At 31.5% G+C, this 16731-nt stretch overlaps 2 protein-coding genes across 2 annotated transcripts; both read right to left on the minus strand.

Annotated features, from left to right (window-relative positions):
- Nucleotides 1-6259: 6259 nt before the first annotated feature.
- Nucleotides 6260-8970, minus strand: LOC113782262 (berberine bridge enzyme-like 23). The gene is made up of 3 exons (XM_027328161.1): nucleotides 8898-8970; nucleotides 8371-8845; nucleotides 6260-6668 (listed from the first exon to the last, which is right to left on the minus strand). Exons 1-3 carry the CDS (start codon nucleotides 8968-8970, stop codon nucleotides 6260-6262), a joined length of 957 nt encoding a protein of 318 aa, XP_027183962.1.
- Nucleotides 8971-11127: 2157 nt separating this feature from the next.
- LOC113782263 (berberine bridge enzyme-like 22) lies at nucleotides 11128-12744 on the minus strand. The gene has a single exon (XM_027328162.1). It carries the CDS (start codon nucleotides 12742-12744, stop codon nucleotides 11128-11130), a length of 1617 nt encoding a protein of 538 aa, XP_027183963.1.
- Between the last annotated feature and the right edge of the window lie 3987 nt (nucleotides 12745-16731).

Raw genomic sequence — 16731 nt, forward strand, 5'->3', positions numbered from 1 at the left:
ACAGCGAATAAGGCCTTTGAAAGTTTCATTTAGCCCACATATTATTATTCATCCATGATATGGTCAGTAATGTGATTGTGGGCTTAACTTGCCATGACTTTTGTCTCTTAATCAAGCAAATGGTATGTATGGCCCAATTGATATAGGAAATAGTAGTATTATTAACCACATAAGGTTTTGTATTAAGTTTGGTAACGAGTAGGGCACTTTATCCAATTAAATATTTCCATAATTCCGGCTCAAGGATTTGATAAAACGTCTTTTCCTCAATATACAAAATAACCTGAGTTCTTGAGATTGCTTAGGCCTTATTTGGATTGTAAGTTTTTGGAGTTTTTATAGAAAAATATACTGTAATGATGTAATGTGTGCGAGGTAAAAAAGGTTATTAGAAAATGTATCAATATTCCAAAATTTTTCTGCAAAAACTCGCGATCAAAACAAGATCTTATTTAATTCTATTAATCTAGTAATATCCTACCACATATAATGACCGGGACCTCCTACGGTGTTATAATTTGTGCTTATGTCTAATAATACCTTTGATTAGTTATTCACAACTCACCAACTAAATCACTCACTTATTACAACTAAAAAGATTATGGATCACCCCCTAAATCAACTAATATTAAATGGCTCACAATAACTAATAAAATTATACATTAACTTTCTGCCTCCTTAAACATATCAGACATGAATTAGATGTATCCCTCTCTCCCTTTTTTCAGATTATTAAAAATTCTTGAATTATATTACTAACTATCAAGATATATGCAGACATGCATACAAATATATATCTATATATATATATATATATATATATGCATACATGCATAAAAACTTAATCAAGTATTTTCTCTCTTATTAGTCATAATTAATTTTAGAGAAGTGATGGGCCAATTAGGTATTATGGAGTTAACTGTTTGTATATCCAACTCTCCTCCAACAACTTTTATCTAGATGTGTTTCATATATATTAAGTATATTATTATTTAACTTGTATTTTAACTGCTAACTCTTTATCTAGTTGAAGAGAAAATCTAATTGGATTTATCTTATGGTTCCAATCTTTCTAACAACTTTATCTTTTTTAACATATTGTGGATTTTAGTATCTGTACTTTGCATAGTGTGGTTTTAATTATTACATTGGTAAGTTCATTAACTTTGTTTAAAATTAGATATTTATTCATGAGAAAATGAATCGCTGCATCTTTTTTATTAATCAAAAAAATAAATATGTAATTCTAGGTGTATAATCATTGTAAACTATCTCAAAAAAATACTCGTTAACATCTTTTGAGAATGAATTCTTGAAATCCAATTCCTATACATACGTGTGCGCGCATGTAAAATACCAAAAAACTTCTTGTGTTTTGCTAAATGCTCAATTTAACTTTTTTTGATTTGAAAATCTACAATATAGCTCCCTGTAGTTTCAATTAAATTGAAAATTAGATGAAAAGCATTTAATCTAACGGTTATAAGTGAAATATCAATATTGCTCTTATATAAATGAACTCCTCGTGATTTATCGAATGTTCAATTTTACGCCCTCTAGTTTAAAAAACTACACTATAACTCCATGCCATTTTGACTAAATTGAAAATTAAATGGAAAGTATCTCATGTATAGTAGGTGCAATTTTGACATTTCACACACCACCGTTAAATTAGATCTTTTCTGTCCAATTTTCAATTTAGTCGAAAACCACAAGGAGTTATAGTGTAGATTCCAAATCAGAGGAAGTTAAATTAAATAGTTGTCAAATCACATGGAGTTTTTTTTTGTATTTTACCCCCCCCCCGACACACACACACACACATTACTCTCCAACCCACTACTACTGCTTTTCAACCCCTATAGATAGGCTGCTTAGTTTTCTACTTTGGCTAGCTTTGTGCTTGGTTTAGCCTTCAAGTCTTGAACTGAAAAATGTGGGAGAACTTCAAAATAATGGCACTTTTGTTCGATGTCAATTATGTGTAGTTATTTGTTTGTGAATAGAAGTGGCAAAATGGATAAATGGTTTTAGTTAAATGGATAGTGGATCAAATTGATCCAATCCAATTAAAATCATTTAATAAATGGATCTAAATGGATGTCATCTAAATGGATAGTGTAAACCATGATCCATCCATTTATCCATTTACTCTCCCAAATTCTAAATTTAAGATCCATATGTTTTTTTTCAAAAAATATAGATCCCCAAAGTTCTATCCTTAAATCACCTAAAGTGGAATTCTAGTAAGAAATCTTATGTTATTTGACAAGTAAAATATTTTCATCACATGTGCACGTAGTACCTAAAAATGCATGAAACTCCTTATTATATCATTGATATACAAGCTACCTTATATTACTTAGTAAATTAGGTGTCTTTTTTTTGGATAGTTGGGTTGGGTGATAAGGGGAGAGGGATTGCAAGTATGAGGATTTGGAAAAAAAAAGGTGTCATTTACATATCTTAACCAATGTTGCGGGGGCACTCGTTAGAAAAATTCTTTTTATAAATAAAAGAATTTAAAAAATAAAAAATATTTTGACACTGCATGATGCATTCTCGCTTTTTCTTTACTTAAGAATATAAATGTTTGCAATCATTACTACATGAGAGTTTAATTAAAAAAAACAAGAGTAGAGACTAAAATATAATTTTGAAAAGGATGGAAGAAGTCTAGGAACTAGAAGCAAATAAAATGCAATTAATGTTATTGGCAACTTGGCATGTGAGGAAGTTATGAAGGAAAGAATAGGTGATCCCACAAAATTAATTTGACATATGAGAAAGTTATGAAGAAAAGAATAGATGGTCCCACAAGATTTTATCTCACATTTTTATAAATGTGTTTTCTATTTTTTAAGTTAAATGGATGTATATGAATAAGATGGATAATCCATTTAAATCCACCAATATAATTGGATTTAAATGATTATCCATTTAAAACTATTGAATTTATATGGATCATCCAAATCCATTTAAGATTGGTTTATATGGATGGATTGGTGGATATGAATCCATTTTGCCACTTCTATTTGTGAATATGTATGGCTCTCGTAACTCTTCATTTGTTTGTTGAATTGAATAAGGGATTTGTTTTCTTCATTGTTCAGACATAATCCCTTATATAGCTAACTATGAAATGGTTACAAGGACATACAACAATTCATAAGATTCACTATTGTTTCTCCTAAATTTTCTCCTCTACACAAAACACTCTGAAAAATATTCTCACAAGCCCTTCAAATGTTAAGTAGTTTGATCAATGGTGCAAAACGTTGTCAAATAGGTATTATATTGAAGCGGTTAATTTTTAGAACCCCTTCGCATACTAATTGTGGGGACGAATTAAATCTTAAGGACAGCAACATCCATAACATGCTTTGAAACCATTTTTCTAGCAAAATTTTTTTTTTTTATCTATTAATCTATTACATGAGGTCCTGTAAAGCTTAGAGTATCTCCTTAATCTTAAAAAAAAAGAAGTTAAAATTGAATTTCATTTAGATGTTCTTACAAATTATTTAGTCCTTATACATTAAAAATACCCAATGTGATTCTTTTAGTAGAAAAGTAAGAGTTGTTTATACACTTAAGATAGCTTTTTACAGTTTATTGTTCGACTAGTGTATCCAAAGGATATTTAGAATTACAAAAATAATTGCTAAAGGTCCAAAAACTCACCTGAAACAATTTTAAATGAAGAAAATAATTTTTGGTTCTTGAAAACTCCTAAAATAAACTTTTAAACATATATTGAAGTAGTTATGTCTTTTTCTTATTAAAATGTCATCAAAAATTACCTAACACTTTGATATTTTTATGTGCAAATTTAGCCACAATGTTCCCTTTCAAAGAATAATGAGAGTTTCTAACAGAGTTAAGAGACATTTTTATGACTTTCTATGCCTTTAGTCTACACAAAAATTATTTTAAAAAAATAAAAAATCAGTTATGAAAGTCAAAAAAATTCACAAATAGAACTTTAAAATGATGAAAATTATTTTTCGATTCCTTGAAAAAACCTAAAACCGAATTTTAAACATAAAGTCAAGTAATTTTGTCTTGTAGTGGTTCAAATAGAGCAGAAAAATACCCACAACTTGAAATTTCCAATCTTTTTAATAACATCATAAATTTCATATCCTAAATTAGGTATCTTTCTAAGGCCTCATTTGGGGCGTTTGTGATGCTTTTGCTAGAAAGAATTTTAGAAGATAAAAGCACTTTTAACATATTTGGCGAACATCATTCCTATAATTTAGGAGTAGAGTTTTTGTCCATTAAAGTACTTTTGATGCAACCTCAAACTTGATACTTTTAGAGTCACTTTTATGTTTCAAAAAATAAAAAATGAACTTTAATAATTTCATTATAAATTTTGATATAAGCGAAGAGATAAATATGCTTTAGAATTTTAATATTACATATCGTCAAATAGAAAAAATGCTTATACAAATATGTACTCAAAGTCTCAAACAATATAATTAAGCACTTAATAAGCACTTTGACAAATGGCTCTACTAATTGAAGTCTTTTTGTAAGCTACCACAACTCCGAATAAGTTCTAATATACTTTGAGGTTTTCAGGTTTCTATGACATTTTATCTAGTAAAATGCAAAATGTTAGAGTATAAAATTACAACAAAACTTACCTCGACTTTTGTGCCACCAATCTAGGACAACACCTAAATTTTGAAAAATACAAAACAATAAAAAATCTTTTAAGATTCGCCACACATTGATATGTTTGTTGAAGTATGAATTTTTTCTTTCTTGGGCAATGAATTATATTGAGTAAGTTTTAGGAGCTATAAGACTTTTATACATTTTGGGTCCAAATTACTGGTAAAAAACCTTTACAAGCCTCTAAATTCAAGTTTTCCATTCACGATATTACATTAGCCAACTATAGTAAGAAACTAAATAGTAGATAACTTCTTAAAGATAAAGAATTAAAGCAGTAATCTTTGTTGTTGTTTTAATAGGTGATGTGTGTTTCACATGACAGCTCAATTAGTTTCTTTCAATTGTTTGCCAAAGATTTTACACTAATAATCTTTTTTACAAGATTAGCAGGTTTTTGTAAGAAAGGGATAGTCCAACAATCAATAATTTTTAGGATTCTATTGGGGGATAAATCCAACAGCACAATATACATGATAGTTAAATAGGGATGGACAGACGGGACAGAAACAAAATTCGGAACAGTTGATTTGAAACGATGTTTTGTACAGTTTGTGATAGTAGTTGTTATATATAAACTAAATCCAATTTTTTATAATAAATCTTATATACACTGACAGTGTGTACATTATCATTATTAGATCCATGAAACATGTATAAATGTTAAATTTTAAATTCAAATTTTGCATAGATGTCATTCATCCAAGATTAATAGTATATATACTGTTAAGGTTAATCCAATTTTTTATTTAGTTGCATCTTGTTCGGACCATCATGATATGTTTGCCTAAGTGACTTCTGTTACTACCAGTACTAAGACACTCCGAGCTAGGGAAATGATACGCATAGAGAGAGTTTGCTAATCTGATCGCCCTTAATTCTTTTTTCTTCTAAGCAAAAATGGAAAAAATAATCATACACCAAATCCATCATCGCAGCTCTCAATATATTTGCACAATCTTTTTCACTGCATTAGGTATTACATAATTATATTTTGGAGGTACAATATCGATTCTAAGATAAAGGAAATTATTAGATCTAATAGTTCACTTCAACATTGAACGTCAAGGAATGCTTTTTTTTTTTAAAAAAAAAAATTTAAGAAGTAAGGAAAATAAATGGGATTTGAACCCAGAACATCTATACCATGAAAATATGCATTTATTAAGCTATTACTAGAAACTAAAAGGGTACTAAAAATACACTACCATGTAGAATAACTACTCCTGATCTTCTTTCTTTTTTCTTCCTCCTCCCTCTCTCAAAGTCTCCATAATACCAATATTAATCATAATCAATTGAAATTGATAGAGCATGTAGAAAACTAGCCATAAGATGTGCAGGGTGGTTGTTTTGAAAGAGTAAATGAATTCCATTGACAACTATTAATCTTGTGGATATACTGCTTTCCCCTTCCTAAGAGGTGGTATGCTTTGCTCATGCCTAAAAAAGTTTCCAGGATCCACCCGCTGTTTCACTTGTGCTAATTTCTTGAAATTGTCTTTGAAATATGCACGACCCCAAACGCTTGCTTTAGAGTAACTTTCATCTAAATAATCATTCTTTCCCAAATCTAAATCCCTGTAATTTGGTATGCAGTCCTTGGTTTTTCGACGAAATCACCCATGAAATCATAGATCCTATGCAGCCAATCCAATCTCTCTTTGATGATATAAGTTCTCTCTCCATGCCACATTGCGTAATAATGTACATTGTACAGAGTCCCAGCTCTGTGAGGGAAAGGAGTCTGACTCCTTGGAATTTCATTGAATATTCCCCCATAAGGCTGCAAAAGAATACTTCCTGGTGTTCCTTCTTTAAACACATCCCATATTGCATCAAGGGAAGTTTCTTTAATTGGCAATGTTACATTATCTGATTTTGCTTTAAAATAAACACCTGGATAATGGTTCCTATCTATCAAGTCTTCCACAGTTTCCGGTGCCTCGTAGAAATAGAAAAATAAGGCTGATTTTAGCCAGCTGACTTCATGACAGTCTTAGGGCTTCACTTTTAGCTCAGGAAAATTTCTGTCCAATATTTTCACCAATTCTGGAATTCTTCCCAGATATAATCCCTGAAATGCTGCCTTCATGCTTGGTTCTCCTCTTGCTGTCTTAGCTGGTGTTATCAAAATTCTTAACACAATCTCTTTAGGCAATTTATCAATCAAATGTTGCCATAGAAAAAAAACCCTGTTAGCTCCTTCTTCATGTGTCCTAGTGACTGCAAATGTGTTGGGATATGCAACTTTTTCTACATATTTTGCTAGATTATGTTTGGTATTAAAATAATTTAGTTATTAGAAAAATAAGGATATTTGTTAACCAAAGATCATGTTGGTTTGTTAACAAATAGAGATTACATGAAACAAACTAGCAAAATATCCAATTAACAATTATCCTAAAAATCTCAACAAAATATAATCTTCTACTACTAGCAAATCTTATCTAAAATATTTGTTAACAAACCAACATGATCTTTGGTTAACAAATATCCTTATTTTTCTAATAACTAAATTATTTTAATACCAAACATAATCTAGCAAAATATGTAGGTGATTACATGAAACAAACTAGCAAAATATCCAATTAACAATTATCCTAAAAATCTCAACAAAATATAATCTTCTACTACTAGCAAATCTTATCTAAAATATTTGTTAACAAACCAACATGATCTTTGGTTAACAAATATCCTTATTTTTCTAATAACTAAATTATTTTAATACCAAACATAATCTAGCAAAATATGTAGAAAAAGTTGCATATCCCAACACTCCTCCTTGCCACTTTTGCTGCAAATTTTGAATTGTCTTCTCAAATTTTTGAATCTTGTTTTGGAGAGACTTTTGTAAGAAATTCTGCAATTGATGATTAGCCTTGTAATGAACTTCTTCTTTTGGGTTTTTATGCAAGCTAAATATTAGTCTTGCAACAAACCACTTCTTTTGTCTTCTCATGCCAAACTCCACATAAAAGATGATTTTTTTTTTTTAATGTTTCCAAATAACCTTCTCACAGGTTTAAAGTGGAACATTCTTTGACAATATTTGAACCTATACAGAAAATATGAAATTCTGCATGGTTCTTCATTTTGTCATCACCATCAAAATCTGTAGACTCAAAAACAGAAATGTTATAATCTTGATAAATATCAGGAATCAATTTGATACTTCCTGACTTATCAATGATCTCCTCCTGAATTTTTTTCAGGATCTGAATTCTTGATTTCATCATCATGTTCCACTTTAGAATTGTCAAAATCTGACCAATTCATAGTGAAACTTCTCCTTTTTATTTTAATTGAGAATAATTTATTCTCAATCAAATCATTAGCCATTATCCTTGTGAAAACGGCGTCAAAAACTAATATGTGAATGCTGGCCTTAGATCTCTGTCTAACTGCAACTCTGTGGTCTCTAATTTGTGTATCCATCAGCTCTTCAAATGCTGATGAAACAAAATTCGTTTCCACCATATCCCGTAGATCATTGACTACCAAATAAGTCCAAAATTTTATGACCCAAATTTGGTAAGTTTCACCACTAAAAGTTGAAGCATTTGACAAAAAGTTCTTTTCTGTCATGGCTTTGAACTTATAAAGGATCCTCACCAATGCACTCACTCTAAAAAAAAAAAAAAAAAAAAAGACTCAGGCCCTTAAGATATAGGCTCTTGATACCACTTTGTTGGATCTTCCGACAATTCAGGAACAGGGTCTGTTTCTTTGAGAGTGAGTAAATCTGGTGAGAATTCCTTTTTCACACTTAAGCCCTCAACATCAAAATGCCAGGAAACAACTTCTTGTCCAATCCTCCAAGTTTCGCTGGTGAAAATTACCAAATCTGGGCTGTTAAAATGAAGTCCTATTTGGATGCTAATGATCTTTGGGATGTGGTATAATGTCGTGACTATTGGAGGTACTGGCACTAATTTGATCTTCCATTTGACTACAACTCCGAAACTCGCTGCTCCTCCTCCTCTAATAGCCCAAAAAAGATCCTCCCCCATCATATTTCGATCAATTATTCTTCCTTGAGCATCAACAATTACAGCATCAATAACGTTATCAGCTGCTAGACCATATTTCCTCGTTAACATACCTTGTCCCCCTCCACTGAAATGCCCGCCAATGCCTACACTAGGGCAAACACCGGCTGGAAAAGGCAGGTGTTGCACTTTTATTTGCAATGTGATAGTACAACTCACCTAGTATGGCACCAGTTCCCACCCAAGCTGTCTGATTTTTCAAATCTACATCGATTTCTCGTATTTTCGACATGTCTAGAAGGACATAAGGTCTTGGAGATGTATAGGAGATTCCTTCATAAACATGACCACCGCTTCGGATTCTAATTTCAAGACTAAACTTAAACTTTTGGCAACAAATTATGGCTCCTCTAACATGATGGGCATTTTCTGGGATGATTATGCAGTAAGGTTTTGGTGTTAGAGTGGAGTTAAATCTTAGGTTTCTTACCCTTTCTTGAAGGATGGTTTCATATGATTCTGACCAAAATTTAAGCGTTATATGTTTTACCTGTGAATGGGTGAGATTCCACAGAAAGCCATTCTTGAAAGTTATCAATTGGTCCATGAATCCATTGTTGGGCTTCAGCGGTAAAAAAAAAAAAAAAAAAGGAAGCAAAATACAGCAAATATTGTAGAAACTAGAGGGAACATTTCGTTATGTTACCAGAGAATTAACGTCAGATTTGTGAATCTCTTTTGACATAAATATTCTTCTTTACATGTAACTGACAAGAAAAAGGTAGAAACAGAACAAATTTAATGAGGATATATATATATTAAACGACATTAAATTCTACATGCTCTGGGATTTTCAAAGAGAGGATGTTAGAGGAAGATGTTGTGCTTAATCCTAGTCAACAAAATATGGAAAATGTCTGCATCATAACTGGAAATTTACTCCTATGTTGGAATGACTATTAGGCAAACAAGTGAAGGGTAGGATGTGTACATCAATTGGTGGATCATGGTTTCCAATTATTAAGATTAATCTTTGTTCGCTAAGAAAACACTAATTAATGTTTAGACTAAATACTATGCGTGGCAATAGGCAGGATCTAGGTTGAATAACTTGGTAGATTCAAATATATTAAATTTAGCCAGACCCATACCCAAAATTTTATGGGTTTGAAAAGGTGAATCTAGATCCATACCTTCATGGGTTTGGGTATCAATTGAGTATCCATGGATATTTTTCTAAACATACAATGAAAAATTAAAATAAAAATATTTTGAAAATATATAGAGTTTAAAAATAACATAAATACTATCTAATTTTTATTTTCAAATAATAAATTTAACATTAATTCAAGATATTGAATGCAATATTACAAACTCAAACAGAGAACTAGTATGGATTTGGATTTAAGTCTAGATCATAGAAAATCATATCCTACCCAAACTCATGACTCTCTTATGAGATGTGGGTCTGGATAGAATCTAAATTTAACAATTAAACCCAAATCTTATTCAAATATATTGGGTTCAGGTTGGATTTGGATAAAATTCGACCCATTGACGTGCCTAAATACTACAACGTAGTCCAAAGAGTTTATAAATTCATTTTTACCCACAAGAAATTTGTGAGCCAACTCTTTACCTTGCACGTATTACAATGATACAAATGAAAAAACAAGGTTAGTGTTACCTTCTAAATTTTCGTTTCAGAAAATAACTTAATACGAGACTCATATATAGACAAACAAAATAATGATAATTGTTCCCAACCAAATATATAAATACTTGAGGGACAAAGATAAAGCAATCATATTCAATGGAGCAAACACAAGGCATGTTGTTTCAAAGGGAACAGTTACAAAAGCCAAGTTAAACATTCCAAAGCCTTGTCCACTCAGAAATATACCTCATCTTGCAACATTATTCCGGGATAAAAGATAGTCAAACTCCCAAGTTAAAATGAAAATATGTTGGCCAAGATATATAGAAGATTGTTTGAAAAATATTTTTAGAATTCTACTGCAGCACTTTCTCTAATATATTGCAGATGAGATAAAAAATAGTTGAAAAAACAAAAAGATAATTAAAAACCATGCTCATTTATGCACGTTGAGATTTGATGACAACTTTACTTTACTATTTCTTTTGCCTTCACAACGATCAATAACTTGAGTATATGTAAAAATAAAAAATCATTAACTTGAGGAAATTGGAAAATATTCTATATCTGTAAAATTGAAATATCATAAAATTAATTTGCACACTTGAATAAGAGAGTTGTTCCAAGAAAAAAACAGAGAGAGTTGTCCCCCTTTTAAATTTCTACCGACAAATAAACTATAAGACCAGCTACACTTGAATCTTGCTGTGCCTCACAAAGAAGCCACAAGGGACCAAGGTTGCAACTTACCCGGAGAACACGAATCAAGAGTGTATGCTCCATTTTGATGACTCAATATACTGTGGCTTGGACAAATAAACAAATAAGAGGTGGAATGCTTTGTTCGTCACTGAAGAAATTTTGTGGGTCGGCTTCACCCTTAACTATTGCCAATCTCCCGAAATTGCCACTGAAATACTTGTCACCCCATTTTTTGGCTTCTACAAAGCTAGCCCCAGAAATATTTTCAACACCAAAGTCAAGATCTCTGTAATTAAAATAAGCACTTCTTGGACCTTTTGATGCATATGGGGTCATATTTTTGTACAGCCTTCTGATCCAATTTATGTGCCTTTCTGATGCTTCAGTGTCTTGATTATCCCACTTCACCAAATACTGAATATTAAATAGATTACCTTTTCTATGGGGAAATGGAATTTCTGACTCTGGAATCTCATCCATTCTTCCTCCGAAAGGATCAAAAATCACTATTGGTTTCTCTTCTTCCAAGCACCATTTCCATAACTGTTCAAGCGCAGCATGAGACAATGGTTCCTTGACAAAATCAGATGTAGCCTTGAAAAAGCTCTTTGGTTCAGGCACTCTATCTCTAAGGGCTTCTATGGTTTTTCCCTCTTTGTATCCCCAGAAATACAGTGCTGATTCAATCCAACTCAACTCAATGCAGTCTTCTTTTCTCAAGCCAAGTTCAGGAAAACTTTCCTTCATTATATCAACTAGTTTATCAATTCTACCAAGAAATAATGAGTTGAATGTGGTTCGAATTGTTCGATTTTCCCCTTCTCCATTAGCTTCTACAATCACCCTGATGAATAGATCTTGAGGAAGCTTATGTCCTATATGTTGCCACTTGTAAACGAGGTCAGTGGCCCCTTGGGCTAGGGTCCTTCCGGTGCTAAAAACAGTAACAATCTGCGGGACATACAAAAGCTTAATCTTCCAAGCGACTATGACACCAAAACTTGATCCTCCACCTCCTCTGATAGCCCAGAACAGGTCTTCTCCCATGGATTTTCTATCAAGAATTCGTCCTTTAACGTCGATAATGACAGCATCAAGAATATTATCAGCCGCTAGTCCATATTTTCTTATCATGGTACCAAAGCCACCTCCACTGAAGTGTCCACCAACACCAACTGTTGGGCAAATTCCAGCTGGGAATCCGAAACTTGGACTTTTCTGTGCAATCCAATAATACAATTCGCCGACAGTAGCTCCTGATTCAACCCATGCGCTCTTTTCTTCCAAGTCAACGCTGATTGATCTAAGATTTTGAAGATCAAGAATGACAAAAGAAACTGTTGAAGTGTAGGACAGACCTTCATAGTCATGGCCTCCACTTCTGATTCGAACTTGTAGTCCATGCTTCTCGCAACAAGTAATTGTGGCCTGGACGTGGGAATAATTTAAAGGGGTAACTATAGCTAGAGGTTTTGTGCTGGATGAGTTAAGGTATCTCAGGTTTTGAATGGGATAATCCAAAAGAGATTGATATGAAGAATTTCTTGGTGTAAATAGAATGTTCAGTATTGAGGTAGATGATTCAAAATCTTGGGATAGGCATTCAGTAAAAGTATTGAGGATCAGCTCAGAATATGATGAAATTAGAAGGAAATGGGAACTGAAAAACAGTAGTAATAAAATCATGGAGATGTTCTTTTTCTCCATTTCTTTAGCTTCCACAATGTTCTATTTTTGTTGTCTCTCCTACAGCTCATATCATGGCTGATTTAGCTGGATTTTGAAATATAATAAGTGGCTGGTGGATCAAACAAGTCACAGGCTGTAGATGGAACTTAAAGCCGCGTGCACCAACATGCATATATTTGGGGTTAATAGGGCTTTGCCTCTTTGAATTTCGGGAATAGTCACACTTTACCACTTCTGATTTTAAATATATTCACTTTGCTCTCAAGATAATATCGTTAATATTTTTTAATGCGAGCATCACACTTCTATACAAAATTGCCCCTATTGTAAATGTGGCTTTCCCAAAGTTCAGGGTGCAAAGCATATATTTTCAAAATTTAAGTGTTATCATATAAAAAAAATAGGTGGTTTGGTGAAATAAATAGCATTTTTTCTTAACAATTGATAATTGTATTTAAGTATGTGTAAATGACCATATGATTACCGTATAAATTGTAATGTTTAAGACCAAATTGCTTCATTCTATTTGACAAAAATCCCATGTAATTCTTGAAAATAAGTTTCATATTGTTTCACAATTAATTTAAAATTCTCTAAATGTTATTTTCATAATTTATGTGCTCTAGATGGAGTAAGCGACTTGTATTGTTATAATTTTTCACAATGCATTATATAGATAAGCTTATGGTTTTAATCTCTTTTCAAAATTATGAGTATTGGCCTCAAGACTTTAATCTCAAAGAATAAAAAGGAAACGAGGTATGTATAGAAATTAATGGATTTGGTGTCAAAATATTTTTTTATATTTCTTGGACAATGCTTCAATTTTTTTTTTTTTGTTTAAAAGCACTCTGCTGTGATTTGTACTTCAAAACGTGATTATAGATGCAAGATCACAAAAATTTGATGAATATATTGTTTTAATTATATTATAATGACGTGGATAATTTTATTAGACTTAAAACACTTGCTCTGTAGCAAGAAAGTATATCATTTAGAGTAACATACCTAATGACAATAAGAATAGATGCCTTAAGACATTTGCATTATCAATCCAAATGGAAATTATTATATTTTTTTATATTTTATTAAGATGATTATACTAAAAAGAATGTCTATTTTCAGTGCTAAAGTTTGACTACTATTAAAGCATATTAGAGTTTTAGGTAATTCTTTGCCACTATAATGTTAAACAATTATATACATAATTTTATTTTCAATGATAATAGAAAGGCAATAATGCCATTATAATTATTTTTGGTTAGAATTAACCTTTCTAACATTTGATTAGTCTTTACCGGACAAGTTGTATATTTTCAAGGTTGAGGGTTATAATTTTATTTCATCGGTATGGGAATCGGAGTTTATCTAGTAAATAGAAAATGAAAGTAAAAGAAAAGAAAAAAGAATTATCCTATATTCTTTGGTCTTACTAGTCATTCGACTTGTATGTTAAATCATTTATTGTTTAACATATTTTCTTGATAAATATTGTAAAGTATAGTAACTAATGACAGTGTAGAAAGAAAGCTCAAATTGGCAAACGGCAAGACTATGAGTAAGAGGAGTAGCTATGTTAGCCCCCACGAGCAGTTCGGTCTGGACTAGTCGTCAATCTTTACTACAAGGTCCCAGATTCGACTCCTGACGGGTTTGTTTGGATTGTGAATTATTAGAGATATTCTTACTGTAACATTTTTTGTGATGTGATGTATGTGAGATAAAAAGGTAATTGGGAAGATAAAAAGGTGCATTGGAAATTGTAATGATGATGTAAGCAAATATATTTTGACAAATAAACTGCAATCCAAACAAACATAGTTTACGACTTAGGGTCTGTTTGATAACATAAAAAAGTGCTGAATCTGAACTTTTTCAGACATTCAGGTGTTTTGAGTGTTTGATAAATGAAAATTCATTTGCTGAACTTGTTAAGTAGTGCTGAACTTGTGTGTATTTTTTTTAGCACAATAATCCTAACTGAATGCTTAATTCTGATAAGAATCAATAGAATTACTTCAACTACCTTATCTTATCTACCAAATCTACCATTGTTTATTAATTATGTTCAAAATTCTTATATAATTAAACAACCTAATATTCTCTATCTAATGATTTTCTATTTCTCTTTTCTCCCTTTTGAATGACTTTCACTTATTCTCCATACTTCTCATATAATATAATTCATCTTTTATATTAATTTGATTTAAAAATAAATATTGTCATTTTCATAGCTAATATTTTTAGCTAATTAAATCATATGTTCTATTTCTTTTTTAGATGAAAAGATATAAGGGCAAAATTGTCAAATTTAACTTATTAAGCATTCAATTATGCATGTTTATCAAACAGTATAAATAGGTTTAGCATTAAAATTCAGACATTCATAAATTTTTTTTCAGTGCTTAAAATTCAGCAAATTAATTGTTTCAGTATTCAGATTTTAGAATTTAGATTTCAGAATTCAGATTCAGTTTTATCAAACGGAACCTTAATTTAAGACAAATTGGCTCAAAATAATAGGCCAAGTAATCGGTCAAAATGATAGCCGATATCAGTGAAAGTCATCAGTGATAGGTACTCTGGCCGGAGGGAATCAGTAAATTCTACAATAATGACAAAAAAAATGTATAGAACATGTCATAGATATATCTCATCTAAAAAATTATTATATTTAATAGAGTTATAAAATATAAAAAATTACACTGTGACATAAATCGTCAAATCAAATATGACCAGTTACACATATTGCTTCATAAATATTTGTGCATATCCATTCCATCAGATCTACTGTACAACTGGTTCCAATTCAAAACTAATGCTGAGATCTAACAAGAAGTTCCAACAAATTTCAGATCCAAAAAATTTCATATCTAATAGATAGAACTGATCGTCTAGATTTGAAGAAAAAAAAAACAAAAAATTAAACAAAACTCTCACTAAAATAACCCAGGAGAGATGGCGATTCTTACTAATAAACATTAAGAGAGAGAAAACACTCATTAGAATAATTACGGAGAGATTTTATTAAGCCAAAACAAAAATAAAATAAGAGGAAGGAAGATGAGGCCAAGATTTCCCTCCTGCAGAGGAAGAACGGTAGAGAAAAGATTGGGAATAAAAAGAAGGCAAAGGGAATAGGCCAGCAGAGAGAGAGGGGGCCGGAAAGCGTGGTGTTGTAGTTCATCGGCATAATGCTACGATGAGATTGTCATGGAATGTGTCGGTAGTCCCTTTTATTACCAAAAAAAAAAAAAAAGGAATGTGTCGGTCGTTGAAACAGTTTAATCTCAAGCTGTTGTCTTCCATTTTCTTTATCATTTCTTCTCCTTTGGGTCGCTTTCCCACAATAATTTTAAGTCCTCGAGATCTTTCAATACAAATCAAATAGCGATTGTCTGCAAGTGTGCTTCTTATTTTAATCAGTTCAATCAAATCGATTTACAATCAGTCAGTTCAGTTTCTTTCAATTATAGCATGTTTTTTTGTTGATAAGAAAATCCACAATTGCTATCCAAAAGTGCGAACTGAATAAATTCGACCCCATACAATAGCTCGCCAACCACATCAGCGCGTTCCAATGATAGCATGCTTAGCTACAACATCAGCAACAGTGAAATTAGCATAAGTTCTTGGGCTGCTAAAAATTATTGCCGAAAACACAATAAATATTTATCAATAACAAATAACAAATTATACTAATTTCACATTGTAACCGTAATATTTTTCTGCATTCTCGTTTTGCAATTTTAACTTTTTTTTCTTGGATGCTTGACACCTTCAAATTACTAATTGTTGCAAACTTGCATATAAAACTTTGCACCGTAAAGTTATTAATCCATCCCATATTTACCATAATCTCGTATACTATTAAAGGATATCTTACAAATTACTGTAGGCCGGCCACTAATTCCCTTTGTGTGTCAACAAATAAGTTGCTTTAGTCCTAGTTTCAGCTATAAACCGATATTGGTTCCTCTAGTGAAGATGAAAGCAAAATCTGAA

The sequence above is a fragment of the Coffea eugenioides genome, chromosome 9 (genome assembly GCF_003713205.1).
Source record: "Coffea eugenioides isolate CCC68of chromosome 9, Ceug_1.0, whole genome shotgun sequence".
In the NCBI taxonomy this organism is placed as follows: domain Eukaryota; kingdom Viridiplantae; phylum Streptophyta; class Magnoliopsida; order Gentianales; family Rubiaceae; genus Coffea; species Coffea eugenioides.

What these genes read in the sequence shown, in the direction of transcription:
- LOC113782262 (XM_027328161.1), bottom strand. Translation starts at nt 8,970, where the DNA reads ATGTCGAAAATACGAGAAATCGATGTAGATTTGAAAAATCAGACAGCT. An exon ending in GGGAACTGGTGCCATACTAG is followed by an intron (nt 8,846 to 8,897) that starts GTGAGTTGTACT and finishes TGCCTTTTCCAG; the next exon opens with CCGGTGTTTGCCCTAGTGTA. An exon ending in TCGGAAGATCCAACAAAGTG is followed by an intron (nt 6,669 to 8,370) that starts GTATCAAGAGCC and finishes TCATGAAGTCAG; the next exon opens with CTGGCTAAAATCAGCCTTAT.
- LOC113782263 (XM_027328162.1), bottom strand. Translation starts at nt 12,744, where the DNA reads ATGGAGAAAAAGAACATCTCCATGATTTTATTACTACTGTTTTTCAGT.